The sequence below is a fragment of the Brassica rapa genome, chromosome A05, assembly GCF_000309985.2.
Source record: "Brassica rapa cultivar Chiifu-401-42 chromosome A05, CAAS_Brap_v3.01, whole genome shotgun sequence".
Lineage (NCBI taxonomy): Eukaryota > Viridiplantae > Streptophyta > Magnoliopsida > Brassicales > Brassicaceae > Brassica > Brassica rapa.
This window is the reverse complement of record NC_024799.2, coordinates 8036316-8052694: the sequence shown is the minus strand read 5'-3', so window position 1 is coordinate 8052694 and position 16379 is coordinate 8036316. Positions and strand designations below refer to the sequence as shown.

The window sequence follows — 16379 nt, the reverse complement described above, 5'->3', positions numbered from 1 at the left end:
TACATAAAAGAATTAAACACCCTGATCACAAAACTGCATTTTATGTGAAGTAGAATTGCACCTGAAAGTAGTTTACAGGTTGTGTACCTTTTCTTTCGTTAGTTCAGGTGTTTAAAACTTGATGTGATCGTGGTGTTTAAAACTTGATGTGATCGTAAAGTTGGAGAAGAGTGAGTTCTCAGTAGAAGATTAGTAGTAAATTTTTTCGAAAGATGTTAGTAGTGTGTATGTGTGAGTTCTGGTTTGTGGCTGAGTTTGTTATTCATCGTATCCAAAAATTTAAGCATGATTTGTGGTCTAGAAATTCGTTTTTAAGATGTCTTTAAGCTCACTTTGAGTTTTAGTTACCTTAGAATTAAAAAAGATGCACGCTAATTCAAAGAGAATCGAAGCTTGAATCAGAACAAAATAAACTTATATATTCATCTAACTATAAAGCTTTTTTTGTTAGCTTGAATCCATAAATCCAACATGAATGATGAATCGTATTTGAGATGCAACGTGAAATCGACATGACATGTGACGCTGGTCAAAGAGTCATTCTACCAATATCATTTAGAACCAAGTAACCAACAAGGTTCAAGAGAACATTATTGAGAAATTATGATCTATCAAAAAGAGTGAAGAGGGACAAGAGGCTATTCGCCAAGTAAATTTATCAATGCTGGGCCAAACTCAAAACCAAATAACCCGAAATAATTTTTTCTTTTGTCACATTTAACTGTATTTCTTATCATTTCTTATCAAATAACCCAAACTTTCATTTCTTATCAACTGTATTTCTATTTCAACCTATTCATTGATTGGTGCTTTCTACATTTAGTCTTGATACACATTGAAGCTACAACAAATTACCTAAGAAATCTTATTTATATAACACACATATCATAACAATGTTGTCATGGATTAAACCCCCTTACTTTCGATGCATTTTATATTAACAAGAGTGAAATAGTTTACAAATTGTGTCTTGTATTGAAGCGCCTAATTTGCAAGAGATTATGAGACGAATTCCACACGAATTGCAAGCTGAAATTATGCGAAGAAGAGCTTAGTGGCTTTTACGAAAGATCTAGAGTCGGCTTGAGAAGTTGAAAGCTGGAAGCAAAAGAAAAATAAAAAAATTCTCCACATGCTGCCGAGGTGAGCTGGGTCACACATGGCCACTGGACTACGGAAGAAGGAAAGGCTCATTTACTTGCTTGGTTAATTCTTTCAATCAATTAGTACACTGGTTAAAGTTAAAACCCTTAAACCCAGAACACTTGGTCATCTAAGTCTAGTATATTGACCACATTTTCCGTCTCCACATAAGAGTTCGAGCCAGAATACCAGATCAATAGGTGGTATGTTTATACCACAAAGGCAATCACCTTTAAGTCACTTCTGTTACTTTGAAACAATAAAATAAACTTGTCATAAATATTTATCACACTATTTTCTAACATATCAAAACAATATTTTTTGTGCGGTGATAATTAATACCGACATGGAGAAGGTCGATAAAGGATAAGATGAACATATAAGAAAAACAGGATTGTGTTTGTGAAAGAGCAAGAAGACAATGGTCAAAGTAAGAACGGAAAAACAACACGTGAAAGATAAACACATGTTTATGTGTTGTAGGCGGAGAACACGTTGCTATTTTTGTTCTCTCAATGGACCCCAAACCGTCACGTTGTTAAGCCTTTCTGTTCGTTGTTTGTTTTTTCTGATTCAGTTTAGTCCCACACACATCATGTGTCTTCCCACCAATTTAATTCAATGTAACTAAACTAATGTTTGTTCACTTACTTTAGCTTCTATCTGTCGAATTTATTTCACTGTTCCCCTTATTGTCAAAAACAAATATATGAAGATGAAAGCCTAACAAGCAACACTATGACCTACAAGATCGACATTTGAGTTGATTGACTTAAACCTGTTGACGTGAAATGAAAATATCTTCTTAATTAAGAAAGTGATTACATAAGGATATGCAACAATCTAAGAGCATCTCCAAAAAGACTCTATTTTAGAGTTTACAAAATTTTATATTTAAAGTTTCAAGGTGTTCTTCTCCAAAAGCAAAACTTCAAATTTAACTTCAAAATTATTTGTAATTTACACTAAAGTCCTTAAATCTATCATAATTAATATAAATCCATAAAACTTTTATAAATCACTAGTACATATATAAAAAATATTACAGTAATATTAATTAATAAAATCTTACACTAAAATATAAAATTATAAATAGTAATACATAATTAGTTATTAAAGTACAAGCAAAATATCACATTATTCAATAAAATTATTTCCGTAATGATCTACTTTCGATTAAGCAAAATTTGTTTGAACAATATTTTAGAGGTTCCAAAGAAAATTTACTAGACTATTAGTGTTGTTGTTCTATTCAATTTTGTGCAATAATTATGTCTTCATGTATCTTTTCAAAAAAACTTTTTTTTATTAGTTTCTTTTGTAATATTCTTGTTGTCCAATTCTAGTTTTACAATAGTATAAATCTCTTTTAAAAATTTTATTTAATTTTATGTGTAAAATTTGAATTTATTAAAAAAAATTGAATTATTTATGATATACAAAAATTTAAAAGATTAAACGATAAATGAGAAACTACTTAAGAATCATAAATGTGATGTGTAATTAATTATAAGGACCAAAATACAAATAAAAAGATGAAACTTCAAATTTGAAGTTTTGAGTAGTGAAGCTTCTTTTTTGGAGAACAAAAAACTCTATATTTGAAGTTATAGAGTTTCTTTTGGAGATGCTCTAACTAAGAGAACTTAGATCATTGGTACAATCACATATGTACATCTTAACCAACCCGGATACCCAATCAAACCTAACTTTACTTGTAATTTTCTTCGTGTATTTAGAAAAATTCATGATTTTCACACCTATATCATCCCATTACAAGTCAATGTCTGTTTATTTTCTTTGCTCATCTCGTTTACAAGAATGACGCTTGGAAAATCAAAACAACAAAACAAGCATTCTACGTAAAAAAAACCCTAGTCTCTCTCGACTCCTTCTCTTAGCCGCCGAAAAAAAAAAGTTTCTCAGATCTACCTCCGGTCCGGCGTATGGCCGGTGCCGGAGGGTCCCCTCCTTCCTTCTATCTTCTTTTCTCTTTGCCTCTTTCTCTCCGACCTTAACCTAAGACGAGATACGTGTTGTTCTGGGTTATCGGAGTGATTCCGGAGACTTGTGTGGTCAAGGAAAAATTTCACGGCGTTCTTGGAGGAGCAGTGAGTCGCAGGAAGGCGGAAGTGGGAGAGGTCGGCTTTTAGGGTTGAGAGGAGTTAACGAGTCGATTTTCCGTTTTAGATCTCCGACGCTCCTCTCACGGTGACAGCACGTGGCTCAGTGGGAGACCTCCTCCACCATGGATCTACAGTCTGGTGTGACGGTGTGCCAAACAGAGGTGTGATGCAACAGTTGGTGAAGATGGTTCTGGTCCTCGGTTCTCGGGGAAGACGCGTCGCAGGGTTTTGTTTCAACGGAGGAGTCTACCGGAGGACGAACTCTGCAGTGGGTACGCGGTGGAGCTTCACATCCCAGCACCGACGGCGACGTCTCTGGGCTCGTCCGGTGTCTCGTTCGGCGGTGAAACTTCATGACCATTGTTCTTTTTTTACTGGTCCATTCAATGCATGTTCGCCAAGCCCGACTTTCAGTACGGGTTCTATCCGGGTTCATGGCTAAGGAGCGGATTCTGAACTTGACGGCGATGGGTTTTTTTCTGAATTTGCGCCGGCAAGGTGATGAGATGTTGGGCCGTGCATATCACTCTAATATTTTGGAGTCCAATGTCATAGGCTGATCTGTAATCCGGTTTTAGCTTTGTCAATGTCGAGGTTTTAGAATTATCGTCTCGTTTGGTCTAAGTAGGGGTCAAGAGACGGTTTCTCTCGGATCGTGGGAGAAATTTGTTTCACTGTGGTGAAAAATACACCGATGAATTAGATTGGGTAGTCTAGGATCCATTCCAGTTTCGACTCCGTGTTCCTAGGCGATATTAAATCTCGTCGGTTGTATTTTGGGTTTAAATCTCTTGAGGTTGTAATCTTATATTCACTATTGGTTAATGAAAAGTTGTTGTTGAGCTAAAAAAAAAAGAATGACGCTTGGAAAGAAAAAGTTGTTGAGTTAGACTTCTCAACAAACCCATTATTAAAAAAAAACAAGCACTCGCATATCGCATGCAATTAAATATGCACGATATCGAAGACATAGTTCGTCGCCTACAACTGGCCATTGGTTGGCATTTACTATTCTTTAGACGTTAGAAGTTGTGTCTTCGTGTGTGGTCCATCATTTTGTTAAATTGGATATAAACTGTAGTGAACCAAATCATTTACTATTCTTTAGACGTTAGAAGTTGTGTCTTTGCGTGTGGTCCCTCGTTTTGTTAAATTGAATATAAACTATAGGAATCAAATCATTTACTTCTATAGTAACTTCTTTGTAACTCAGGAATTAATTAATGAATTGGAGGGAATCGTAGATACGTTATAGGTGCAAACAATTCGAATTATCTGATTCTCAGCATTGGTTTAATGTTTTAATCGAAAAATGCATGTCTAAAACTTTTTATGGAAATATTCATTTACCTGTAGGCTTACTCGGATGCTTCGACGATCTGAAGTAACATGTCGTCTCTACTGATCACTAAATAGATTGATTGTTTGCTTCATCTATTTTACATTTGGAAAATTCTATCAAAATACTACAGTTTTGTTTACATTCTGGTTTAAAATCATGGATAACAATATTTTATCAATTATAGTACAGCTGTACAGGTAATTTTGCATTCAACTTTGTGATAGTCCATACCGCCTCAACCACGCTTATAATGCTTTGCACCGTCTACATTCTTCAGTTTTGTACTGCTGCAAGCCTGCAACGTTTACTACCGTTCGGATCGCGTTATCTTTGTGATACGAAGATCAGCGTGCATGATCTTGAATTAATCCTATATAAAAAAGTTGAAGATGATGTTGTCAGAGGTTTCTTCGGAGTTGCAATAACATAAGCATGCTATATTTGTCGGCCACCTTGATTTCGAGTTCTTTCTGCTTCGTCTTTGTCTTCTCCTCCCACAACACTTATCAGCATAAACAGCAACTTATGTCTCCATTGTGTTTTCCTCCTTGACATGCATTTTAGTACCCAGAATACTATTTATTTATTTAAGGCAACTATTAAAGCAAATCAACATAAATAATATATTGTCTCTATCTTACTATCTCTTACTATCTTAGCTTTTTCTTTTAATAATTTTCTCCTTTTCAGAGTAAATGCATGACCTTATTACTTTAATCATAAACCATACATGTATTGTGTAGATTTCGATTAGAAAATTACATAAAAGTTTAGTAGCAACGAATGACATGTTGCACTTGCATTGTCTAATATGTTTTCCAAGTGGATTGCTCGATCTGTAACTTGTTAATATGGTATGGGTCCATTAAATCTCAAGATAATATCTTATTTTTTGGACTGTATTTGAAAGGATATACAACAAGTGGTGCACCGTTAGTTTAATACTTCACGTTCACGGAAGGTCAGAGATCTCCAGGAAGCAAACAAATAAAATTTTATTTTATTTTGACAACATACATATACCTTTATATATGATAGTTGCGGCGGATTTTCCCCCCAAAAGTGACGTTTTCTTAATAAGTAAATACCATAGGTCATAGGTGGATGGCAAGTGAATAGAAGCAGCAAAAGTATTTGAAAACCTAATTAATCAATTAAATAGTTGACAAAAATTAATTAATTAAACAATTCGTAACTTTTTTTTGTCAACTCATGAATTAGAAACTATTAAATCTAATAAAAATACCGCTGATGAACATTTTTTTTCTTGGTCAACATTATTCGTGAATAGCCGTTCAACCTAAAATAACATTTTTTATTTTTTATTCTTCATTCCCTCAAGGATCACGTTGAGTAAATAATCTGTTTTATTACCTAACAAAAGAACAAAAAGTTATATTTATAGTAGAGGTGGTGGTGGAGGTGGTGGAGGTGGTGAAGGCACGTCAATAGTGCAATCTTCTAGCAAAAAAAACATAAGTGAGTCCGGACAACTGGAGTCTTTGGTTCTCTGTTGGAGATCGTGGACCAACAATTTCGCGACACGTAAGGTTCACAAGTTAGCCCCACCAAAGATTTAGTTCTTCAAGTTTAGATGCGCAAGTGATAAGTGAATAGTAGTGATGAACCTCTCTTTCAATCTCATGTCTCATATCAACTTCTTTGGACAACAAACTCTGTCGCTACGCGCTACTAACTCGCTTCCAATTTTCATTTATTCGGTTCGCTAATTTTAGAATCCATGATTTGCGTACACAGTACACACACTGTACTGCCGATGGACCCTCGTCGACATTGATGATTGAAAATGTTTAAGCGCTAATTATTAGTTGGACGATAAAAAAAAGATTTAAAATGGTTATGGGCTTATTAATAATAGATATACAATTTTGAACGACACGGAGACATGCATGCAGCTTAGTGGTTTTTATTAGTACGTATCGTTATATCCCATCTGATTTCACATTTGTAAGAATACAATGTTACATGTTCTTTGAATGATATATTAAAACGAATTTTTTAGAATATATTTTACATGTTATTTGAATGATACTTATAAAAATATTTATTTTTACTATAATGGATATAAAAACAGAAGCCTGCATAATTCCATCTTATTCAAGTACTCTGATTTTATATATAGTATATTATGTGTTAACTTAAAGTTCTAAAAATGAGATGTATATTGATATTTTCAGTGTTCTAAAAATAATGACAGAGCAGTCATAAATAAAACGAATTTTCTAAAACAATTTTGTAAAAATGGGTTTAGAAGACCTAAACAACACTATGTAAGCTCAAGATGTGAACGATGTTTGAATTACATAGGCTGTGGCCTGTATCTCTTATATACTAAAGCGCAAGTCGCTTCGCAAATCAAAAATTGATATGTGGCAAACTTTTGTAAAAAAAAAATTGTGCCAATAAAAAGAACATGTTTCGACTCCCATTATTTCTAAACATGTAAAAACTAAATTCCTAGAATTTCTCAGATCACCAGCACGTTCGATTCAAATAAAATAAATAATTATCCCTAAAGTTCAATACGTTCTGATTCCTAAATTTTCTCATACTATGTTTTCAGTTTCAACTCTTATATAACTTTTAAGCAACTACTTTTAATCTCCATCTCTTTTTTTCTCCATCGTTTCTTCTTCATCTTTATCTTTGTGTTTTAACTTTTGAATGTAGCAAAGAAATCTACACAAGTTTATGTGTCACTTTTATTCACATTCATCATTCTCTACTTTACAGTTTAACACTCTGATTTTTTAAATTTTTGTGCATGATTCAGGATGAAAGTGGTATTTAAGAATATTCATGTTTCAAAACTTCATTCTTAAGAAGAAATAAACCCATGCTTTGTCAGCAACTTAGAAAACTGTAAGTATATCTGAATCTACTATGTATAAACTGAGCAGTAACAAATCTGTTTGTTACGGTTTGACTATTGCACAAATATGTTTTCTTATAACAACATATTCAACTATTTTTTCTTATCGTTTAAGCTCTAGGTTAGTTTTGGATGCAGAGAAAAATGAAGGTGATAGAGAAGAATCTAAAAATGCAAATTCAAAAAAATAATCTAAAATGTGTTTTTTTTAATTGAGCATTCATCTTTCTACTGGGTTTGGATATCAAAGGTATGTATAAATATTCTCAGTACAGTTCAATGCTTTCTTTCTATTATTTTTGTTTCACTTTTATTATATCAAAAGCTACCTGTGCGTAGCACAGGGGTGGTTATACTAGTTATGGATAAAGCAAGTGAAAGTTGTTAGTCGAAAATAATGATTCAAAATTTTATAAGGTTTAGCCAGGTGGCAAACAAAAAAATTTGGGAAAATTTATGTCTTTCACGATATATACTAGTTAGTTGTAGTATATATAGAAGATCAAGTATTTCAACTAATCCACGGATTTTGGGTTTAGATATCAAATTCTAGAGTGTGTTCTGAACTGCGATCAATTGAGAGCAAGTGGTGAAGACATCTCGACTACTGTGCTTTGGTTAGATCAATAATCGATCTATTTCTAGTGACGTTGAGTAAATCGGATTAAAGAGATCTAGGCAGATTGTTTGAGTGATTCTTAATATACAAGTTGCTTTTTTTGGTATTGTTATTGTTCTGTCTATTATTAGTATCTATCACAAATTGCATAACTATCATCTAACGGTTTTTTGAACATTGGTATTTTCAAATAAAAGATCAAGAATTCGAAGTAGTTAATCGTACAAACTACTTTGCCATCAAACTCACTTTTCGGCGAATTATCCAGAATATACTCGTTATACAATATACCATAAGTTTACAACCATCAACATTGTTTATTATGCTACCATTGTTTCATTATCTGAATTCAAATCGGACATAGAGTACATATGTATCTGTAAGTTGATAAACAAAGAAAAAGTTCGACGAATATGATTGGCTTGCTACGAGTTTGGTTAAAGTATCACGATTGCAAGAATAGTACATGATTGGAAGATTATCACCGAATATTCCATGTCTGATCGTGTAATCAACTCCAGTCAACAAACATAGAACTATAACGCACACACAACCAACAACAAAAGTCAACAGAACAAACGTCCGAAAATCAATCGACACGTTTAGTTAGTTTGCCGTTCCCACGATTCGTCGGAGAGATCTCATCACACATCACACTAATGACTTCAAAACAGTAAAGTAAAACAACCGTTTATTTTGTTGAAATTCAAAGAAAAAAATTGACAAAAATAACTGACATTGCTTAAAAACATGAGCCATTGACTTATCAAGTTTTATCCTTTTCGGGTAACGAATCAACGGACCTGATCAGACCGCAACTTGTTCCTTAAGGGATAACATGGAAAGTACTCGGTTTCTTACAAAACATCCCGAGAACTTCTCCAAGTGTCGTACTGACGTCATCAAACTGTTTCTTCTAATTATCCATTTGTCTAACTAAAAATACATTTAAACTTATATTTCCCAAGTGGGAAACTTTTTTAAAATGGCTTCACGATTTCAAAATTCAGAAAGACAAGTAGAAAAGAAACGTCCACGTCGGAAACTAATATAATTCCAACTTTATTTCTCGTTCACATTTAGCAATTCGACACACCTATAAATATAGCGTCGTGTGTCATTGAGAATTTACACACGAAAGTTAGTTCAAAGCAGATATGGAGAAACAGAGCACTTCTTCTTCATCATCATCATCTTCTTCTTGGATTCGAGGTTCTTGTATTGGAAGAGGATGTTTTGGAACCGTAAGCAAAGCCGTGAGCAAAATCGACGGTGGAGTTTTCGCCGTGAAGTCAGTAGATCTCGCCACGTGTCTCCCTTCTCAATCCGAGTCGCTGGAGAACGAAATCGCGATCCTCGGCTCTCTCAAGACTCACCCGCATATCGTGAGGTTCCTCGGCGATGACGTGTCTAACGAAGGAACGACGTCGTTTAGGAATCTCCACTTGGAGTATTTACCCGAAGGTGACGTGGCTAACGGTGGTAAAATCGTTAACGAGGAAACAGTCGGGCGTTACGTTTGGTGTCTCGTCTCTGCTCTCGGTCACATTCACGCTAACGGAATCGTTCACTGCGACGTGAAGTCGAAGAACGTTCTCGTCGCTAACGGCGGAAGCTCCGTTAAGCTGGCGGACTTCGGCTCGGCGATGGAGTTTGAGAAACCGGCGGCGGAGATTGCGCCGCGTGGAAGTCCGCTCTGGATGGCTCCGGAGGTGGTGAGGAGAGAGTATCAAGGACCGGAGAGCGACGTTTGGTCTCTCGGTTGTACGGTCATCGAGATGCTCACCGGAAAGCCAGCGTGGGAAGACCACGGTTTCGACTCGCTGAGTCGAATCGGGTTTTCAAACGAGTTGCCGTTTATTCCGGCGGGTGTTTCGGAGCTCTGTCGCGACTTCTTGGACAAATGCTTGAGGCGAGACAGGAGTCAGAGATGGAGTTGCGATCAGCTTCTCGAGCATCCGTTTCTATGTCAAGACCATCATCACTCCTTGTTCACTACCGAGTCGTCTCCGCGTTGCGTATTGGACTGGGTCAACTCGGAGTTCGAGGAGGAGGAAGAGATCGATGAGTTGAGAGTTGAATCTATGGTCTCAGCGATGGCAAGGATAAGTAAACTAGCGACGATCGGAGGAGAGGCAATTTGGGAATCTAATGGTTGGACTGAGGTTAGAGGCAATGCTTCCGAAGAGTCAGGGGCACAATGGGAATATTTGAGTTCATTAAGGGTAGAATCGGAATTAAATATGTCACCGGAGTCTACCGAGTCGGGTACACGGACGGTGAATGAAGACTCGGAGTTGACGTCGGTGATAACGTGTGAAATATTGTTGTTGATGGTGTTATTGGTGGTAGAGAATATTCAGATATATGCCACGTTTTACACCGATGTTTTTATTCGTACTCTGTATAGTTGTTATCATCATCAAAATAATAATAAGACGAAGTTGCGCAAAAATCTATCGTTCGTTCTCAGCCTTAACTTTTTGTTCGGTATTGCATGTGATTCGGATCGGTCTATCTATCTCATAAAAACTCTTTTACGTGGTGCGATGAGTGTCCTAACTCTCAACTGTTACTTCCTTTTGTTGATAACTCTCACTTGCACAACTCAATCTTGGTTTGGTAGCTTCTTGACCAAATATTTTTTATAGGTCACAAGAGATGAACTAAGACCACGAAATTAGTAATGATTAATTAGGCCTAATTGTTATGAGGGGTTACCATGAAATTTGTCAGCATAACGTTAATGTTGTTGTTGGTATAAATAAAGTTGTTAGGTCAAATAGTCGATGTGAGCTATAAACTTTGATCAGTTTAGAAAAAATAAAAATAAAACAGGCAATAAACAAGGAGATAACGAGAGAATGGAAGATGACTATGGGTGTAACTGGTAATCAAGTTGAGGAATACTATGAATGCAAGGAATTAAAAAAATTGGAGTGCCAACTAATGGAATGATGGAAGTTATGGAATAATATTAAATGGAATGGATAATTGCAGAGAAATATTTTTGTAACACAAATGGTAACTTTTTTAAGGAATGTAATGGAATGGAATGAAAGTAACTTTTAATTTAAGTCAAATTATCAAAACATGTTAAATATACCAATAAACGTGTTTGATATTAAATTAGATTTTATAAAAATTTATAAAAAAAATTTAAAATACAAAAATTTATTTAATATGTAGCAAACAAAATGTACACTTGGCTATATACAACCTATTACCTATATAGATCAAGAAACATTAATATTTAAGCTTTTTCTCAGAAAAAAAAACAGTTTAGCAACGAAGAAAGGAGAGAAACCATATTTTGATTTGTGGGTTTGATATCTACGTATGACTGTTTAAATAAGGAAAAATATGTTACTATTCTTTTGTTTAGTTAGTAACAAATCCTATTTTGCTGCAATAAATAAATTACATAATATTTAAACTTAATTAAAAATATTACTTTTTATTTTAGTTTGATTCCATTCCATTCATTCACGTGCTTTTTTTATCATGAAAGGATTATTACTGTATTCTTTTTAGTTCCACATATTCCACAAAAATTAATGGAATGATAACTGTTTTCAATTCCATGCAAATGGTATACTTTTTTTGGAATCTCTTGGAATAAGCCATTCCAAATAATTCCATTCCAAAAAATACTAATTCAGTTACAGCCTATGATGAAGTGGTGGGCAATGCTGGCTTACCACAACTCCACAAGTTTTCAATAATGAGAAAGGTATCAACATAAACTATACGCTAAATGTTAAAGAATATTCCATTCTCTTCAGAGCTTATCTATACTCAAAACATTTCCTTTTTTTTCTTCTTATTGCTACGATTTTATTGGATAATCGTACTAATTAAGATAGTTGGCTATCCCGCACGAATACTAGATATTTTAATTTATGACGATTGTATAGCAATCATTTGTGTGGTTTACGCCATGGCCATGGACCGGACCGGACCTGACTCAATGTTCAATAGTTTTAGATTAATTAAATATTATACTTTATACATAGCCAACTTAGCCAATAAGGTGGCTACTGTAGTCAAGTTTCAGCAATATGACCAATAACAGATGTATAACCCAGATCAGATACTTTTTGCTGAAAAACTCTACACTAGACATTCTTGAAATCCTATAAAATTCTAAAAGATGTGTGAACAAAAGACAAGGCAAATAATAGTAAAATCCAATAAGAGATTTAAGAGAAAACATAATAGTAAGAGTGTAAGAGCATAATTAATCCTAAAACCGTTCACAGTTTCTTAGGCAATTTTTTTTTTGTCTAAAAGAATAAAAATAAGTTTAAAAGCGAACCAACCGCGGCCACCACATATCGGTAGGGTCCGCGAACAGTGTAAAAAACCCTCCACAATCGATCCTTATTTTGTTGTTTCTGTCACCGGTTTCAAAATTTTTGATGGGGTCTATGCACTAATTTGTTTTAAGAAACCCCATTAACTACCGCGATAATCATGGTCTAAGACAGTAAGACCTAATAAAAAAAGTTTGATAGTTCTTTTAAGTGAAAGATATTTTTGAAGCGAACGCTAAAAGAAATAAAAGTTTTTGAAGAACAAAACTTCACTTTGAAAATAGATAAAATGTGTATATAAGTTTTACTAGATTAATAGATTGTGTTTCTATACCTCTCAAAAAAATTCTTTAAAAAACTAGATTTATGATTAGTTGCCGATCAACTTTGTTGGCTTGAACAACACCAGAGCCAATTCTTTCACTTTTGTACTTGTAATTTTTTTTCTTACTTCTACATCTTTTCTCTATCTCTTAGCATATTTGAAACTTTTGCTATGATTTATTCTCAGATTTGTGGATTTAGCTTTTGTCGACGTGACAACTTCTGTTTGGTATTTGATCTTGTATAGTTTTGTTTGTTTGCTTTGGCATTTGTGTTTCATTTGTTCTGTTTTTCCTTTTTTGTTATTTGCTTGTTGATTTTAGAGTTTGTCTTAGTTTGTCTTTATCTCAGCAACGTCGAAGCAATGACTTGGTGGTCTGTGGGTTTGGTTTCTAGAGATTCTATGTATTTCACGGTCCTTTGATATTTTGATCGTGTATTCTATCTATCCAGTGTTACTAATGAAAACCCGATGATGAAAAGGTCTACTCATACAAGTTCAAGATCAGTCTGAATCAAGTATCAAAGATTCTGAAGCCAAACAGAGAAGTATGATATTGTCTTTTCTTTTGATCAAGCACTTATTCTCGAGTTTCATTAGCAAGAGGCTTGAATCAAACGAGCATCCGGTTTTCTATTCGAAGCAGGCTTATCGAACGAACCATCCGGTTTAATATTTGACCCACTTGGTTTAAGTCTGGATTACGTTTAGCAGTTCAGCTTATTTTTTTCGCCAGATCTATTTTTTTAATCAGCTTATAAAAACTTTAGAAAGAAAAAAAAAATCCAGATTGCTCTCCACACAAGCATTTTTTTTCTCCGTCGATCAACAGTGCGTTCAGGTACGATCTCTCTTCCCTGTGTTCTCTCTGACTCTCTCTCGGTCGATATTGTGATTGATCTTTCCCACCGTGATCGATTTTAATTTGATATCATGACTCTGACCTCGTGCTACGTCTAATTTGAAAATTTTCAACGCAATCGTCTTCTGCTTTGCATTCGATTTGTGTGTTAGCAAAAAAAATAATGCCTTCATGATCGGCGGGTCGAGTTTCGATCTAAGAGTGTTCTTTATATAACAAACAGTGTTTGATTTTAAGAAGAAGCCATGGCGGGGCATAAGATTGAAACAGGTCACGAGGACACCGTCCACGACGTGCAAATGGATTACTACGGGAAGCGAGTAGCCACCGCCTCCTCTGACTGCACCATCAAGATCACCGGCGTCAGCAACAACGGCGCATCCCAGCACCTAGCTACACTAACCGGCCACCGTGGTCCCGTCTGGGAGGTCGCTTGGGCCCACCCGAAGTTCGGGTCAATGCTAGCCTCATGCTCCTACGATGGCCAAGTCATTCTCTGGAAAGAAGGCAGCCAAAACCAGTGGACTCAGGCCCACGTCTTCACCGACCACAAAACTTCGGTCAGCTCCATCGCCTGGGCTCCTTACGAGCTCGGACTATCCTTGGCCTGCGGTTCGTCTGACGGGAACATCTCGGTGTTCACGGGGCGTGGTGACGGCGGCTGGGACACGACGAAGATTGACCAAGCGCATCCGGTTGGCGTCACGTCGGTCTCGTGGGCCCCGTCCACTGCGCCTGGGGCTCTTGTCAGCTCCGGGTTGCTTGATCCGGTTTACAAGCTGGCTTCGGGTGGGTGTGATAATACGGTGAAAGTGTGGAAGCTCTCTAACGGGTCGTGGAAGATGGATTGCTTCCCGGCTCTTCAGAAGCACAGTGACTGGGTGCGTGATGTGGCTTGGGCGCCCAACTTGGGTCTCCCTAAGTCCACCATAGCTAGTGGCTCGCAAGACGGGAAAGTGGTTATATGGACGGTGGGGAAAGAAGGTGAGCAGTGGGAAGGTAAGGTTCTGAATGACTTTAAGGCTCCGGTGTGGCGGGTCTCCTGGTCCTTGACGGGTAACTTGTTGGCTGTGTCTGATGGGAACAATAATGTGACGGTGTGGAAAGAGGCGGTTGATGGAGAGTGGCAACAAGTCACCGCCCTGGAGCCGTAGTTTTTTTCCTTTTTAATATGATTCGCTATTTCTTACAAAGGAACGGAATAAAAGACTCTTTCTATCCTGAGCCTTTACGAGGGAATGTGGATGTGGTTTTACTTAATTTTGGTCGAGACATTTGGTCATTTTTTAATCTTTTTCCTTGGCGATTTTCAAGAAATAAATTCTTTTTTTTTCCTGGTTAAACAGTTTATTGATTGTATTAGGTAATATCATAATACAAAATGTTACAAGTTGTAATACGTAAAAAATATGATGTTAAAGGCTATTTCTAGATTATAGAATAAGAAAATGTTACGAGTTAGTATAACAAACGAGATTATTTCAAGACTTTGGAGTAATGAATTTATTTTTAACTTATTATTCTATCTCACTCAAAAATGGAGTAAGCTTGGAGTGAAACTCAACTCCACTTTGGGAGAATAATATATTTGGAAATGCTCTAACAAAATTTATCACGTGAATCAGAAACCTTTGTAGTAGTATTATGGTTGTTGCTTGATATTTACCTTAGTGGCGGCATTCAAAAAGTTACCTATATAGCTTCATCTGCAAAGACAGAAGCAGTTCGTTCAGTGCTCTAGTATAATAACTAGTATCTCAATGTAGACTTGTATTGAGCTGTGTAGTGTTGGAATCTTGTTTCTCTGAATCTTGTTTTATTGTTTGTGTTTGTGAAACCTTTTCCCCGCTGTTTGATCCCCTGATAAAGTCATTTTAGAGCTGCTTAAATAATCAAGTGTTTATTTACATCATCAGACTGCAAAGCATCTATGGAAAAAGTTCAAAGAAGTTGCCAAATTTGAAGAAGCGAAAGAAGAGAGCAAAGACGCCTCTCAGGCCGCTGGTCTGCTTGAGAAGTTAACAGTGGAAGAGAAGGAGGAGAAACCAGTGGAGAAGGTAGCATCAGCAGAGGCAGAGAAAGCTGTTGAAGAAAAGAAAACTAAGGAGTCTGTGCCCTCAGCTTAAGATACATATGCATAGAATGTTAGAAATACACAAGACAACGCCAGGTACTATACAGCCTGGTGTGTTTAAAATCCATCCATGACTTGCCTTTCTTTAAAAAAGTTGATTCTTGTTTTATCAGTGTCATCATATTTACTTGCTGAGCCGTGTTGAGTCCATATGTTAGCGTAACAAGAGTATCTATCACATGTGACATTCGCATATGAGAGGAGATTTTCGGGGTTGTTTTGGGATTCGTCATCTAAAAGTATATATCCCTTCGTTTTTTTTCTGGAAACAGTGTGCAGTCAGAACATGCTCCATTTTTATTCGACAAAATATATGCATTGGATTGCGCTTTTTTTTATTAAACTACAAGTCGTGTTACATCACATTAGAGCCTTGCATTTCGATAAATATAGTTCACTGTAAGTATCTCCAACCCTACTCTATTTTTTACTTTAAAATAGAGTTTAGAGTGAAAAATACTCTAATGGTACACTATTTCTCACTCTATAATAGAGTGAAAAATAGGTTTACTCCAAATATAGAGTAATTTTTTTTTTTGTTCATCATTCTATTTTATACTCTAAAATAACTCTATTATAGAGTTATTCTATTTTAGAGTAAAAAATAGAGTAAAATGGT

At 35.8% G+C, this 16379-nt stretch overlaps 2 protein-coding genes across 3 annotated transcripts; both read left to right on the top strand.

Moving 5' to 3' along the window:
• The first annotated feature begins 213 nt into the window (after positions 1–213).
• LOC103867989 (mitogen-activated protein kinase kinase kinase 18) lies at positions 214–10973 on the top strand. Its single transcript, XM_033291328.1, has one exon. It carries the CDS (start codon positions 9281–9283, stop codon positions 10772–10774), a length of 1494 nt encoding a protein of 497 aa, XP_033147219.1. The 5' UTR covers positions 214–9280; the 3' UTR covers positions 10775–10973.
• An 866-nt stretch (positions 10974–11839) lies between these two features.
• Positions 11840–15034, top strand: LOC103867988 (protein transport protein SEC13 homolog B). 2 transcript variants are annotated; one of them, XM_018659031.2, is made up of 2 exons: positions 11840–13605; positions 13867–15034. In XM_018659031.2, exon 2 carries the CDS (start codon positions 13872–13874, stop codon positions 14778–14780), a length of 909 nt encoding a protein of 302 aa, XP_018514547.1. In that variant the 5' UTR covers positions 11840–13605; positions 13867–13871; the 3' UTR covers positions 14781–15034. The 2 variants fall into 2 exon arrangements, with proteins under 2 accessions (XP_018514547.1, XP_018514546.1); XM_018659030.2 differs by having other exon boundaries at positions 11847–13605; positions 13850–15034.
• The last annotated feature ends 1345 nt before the right edge of the window (positions 15035–16379 follow it).

Bases quoted from the DNA above. Each gene is read 5' to 3' on its own strand.
- LOC103867989 (XM_033291328.1), top strand. From the start codon at position 9,281: ATGGAGAAACAGAGCACTTCTTCTTCATCATCATCATCTTCTTCTTGG.
- LOC103867988 (XM_018659031.2), top strand. From the start codon at position 13,872: ATGGCGGGGCATAAGATTGAAACAGGTCACGAGGACACCGTCCACGAC.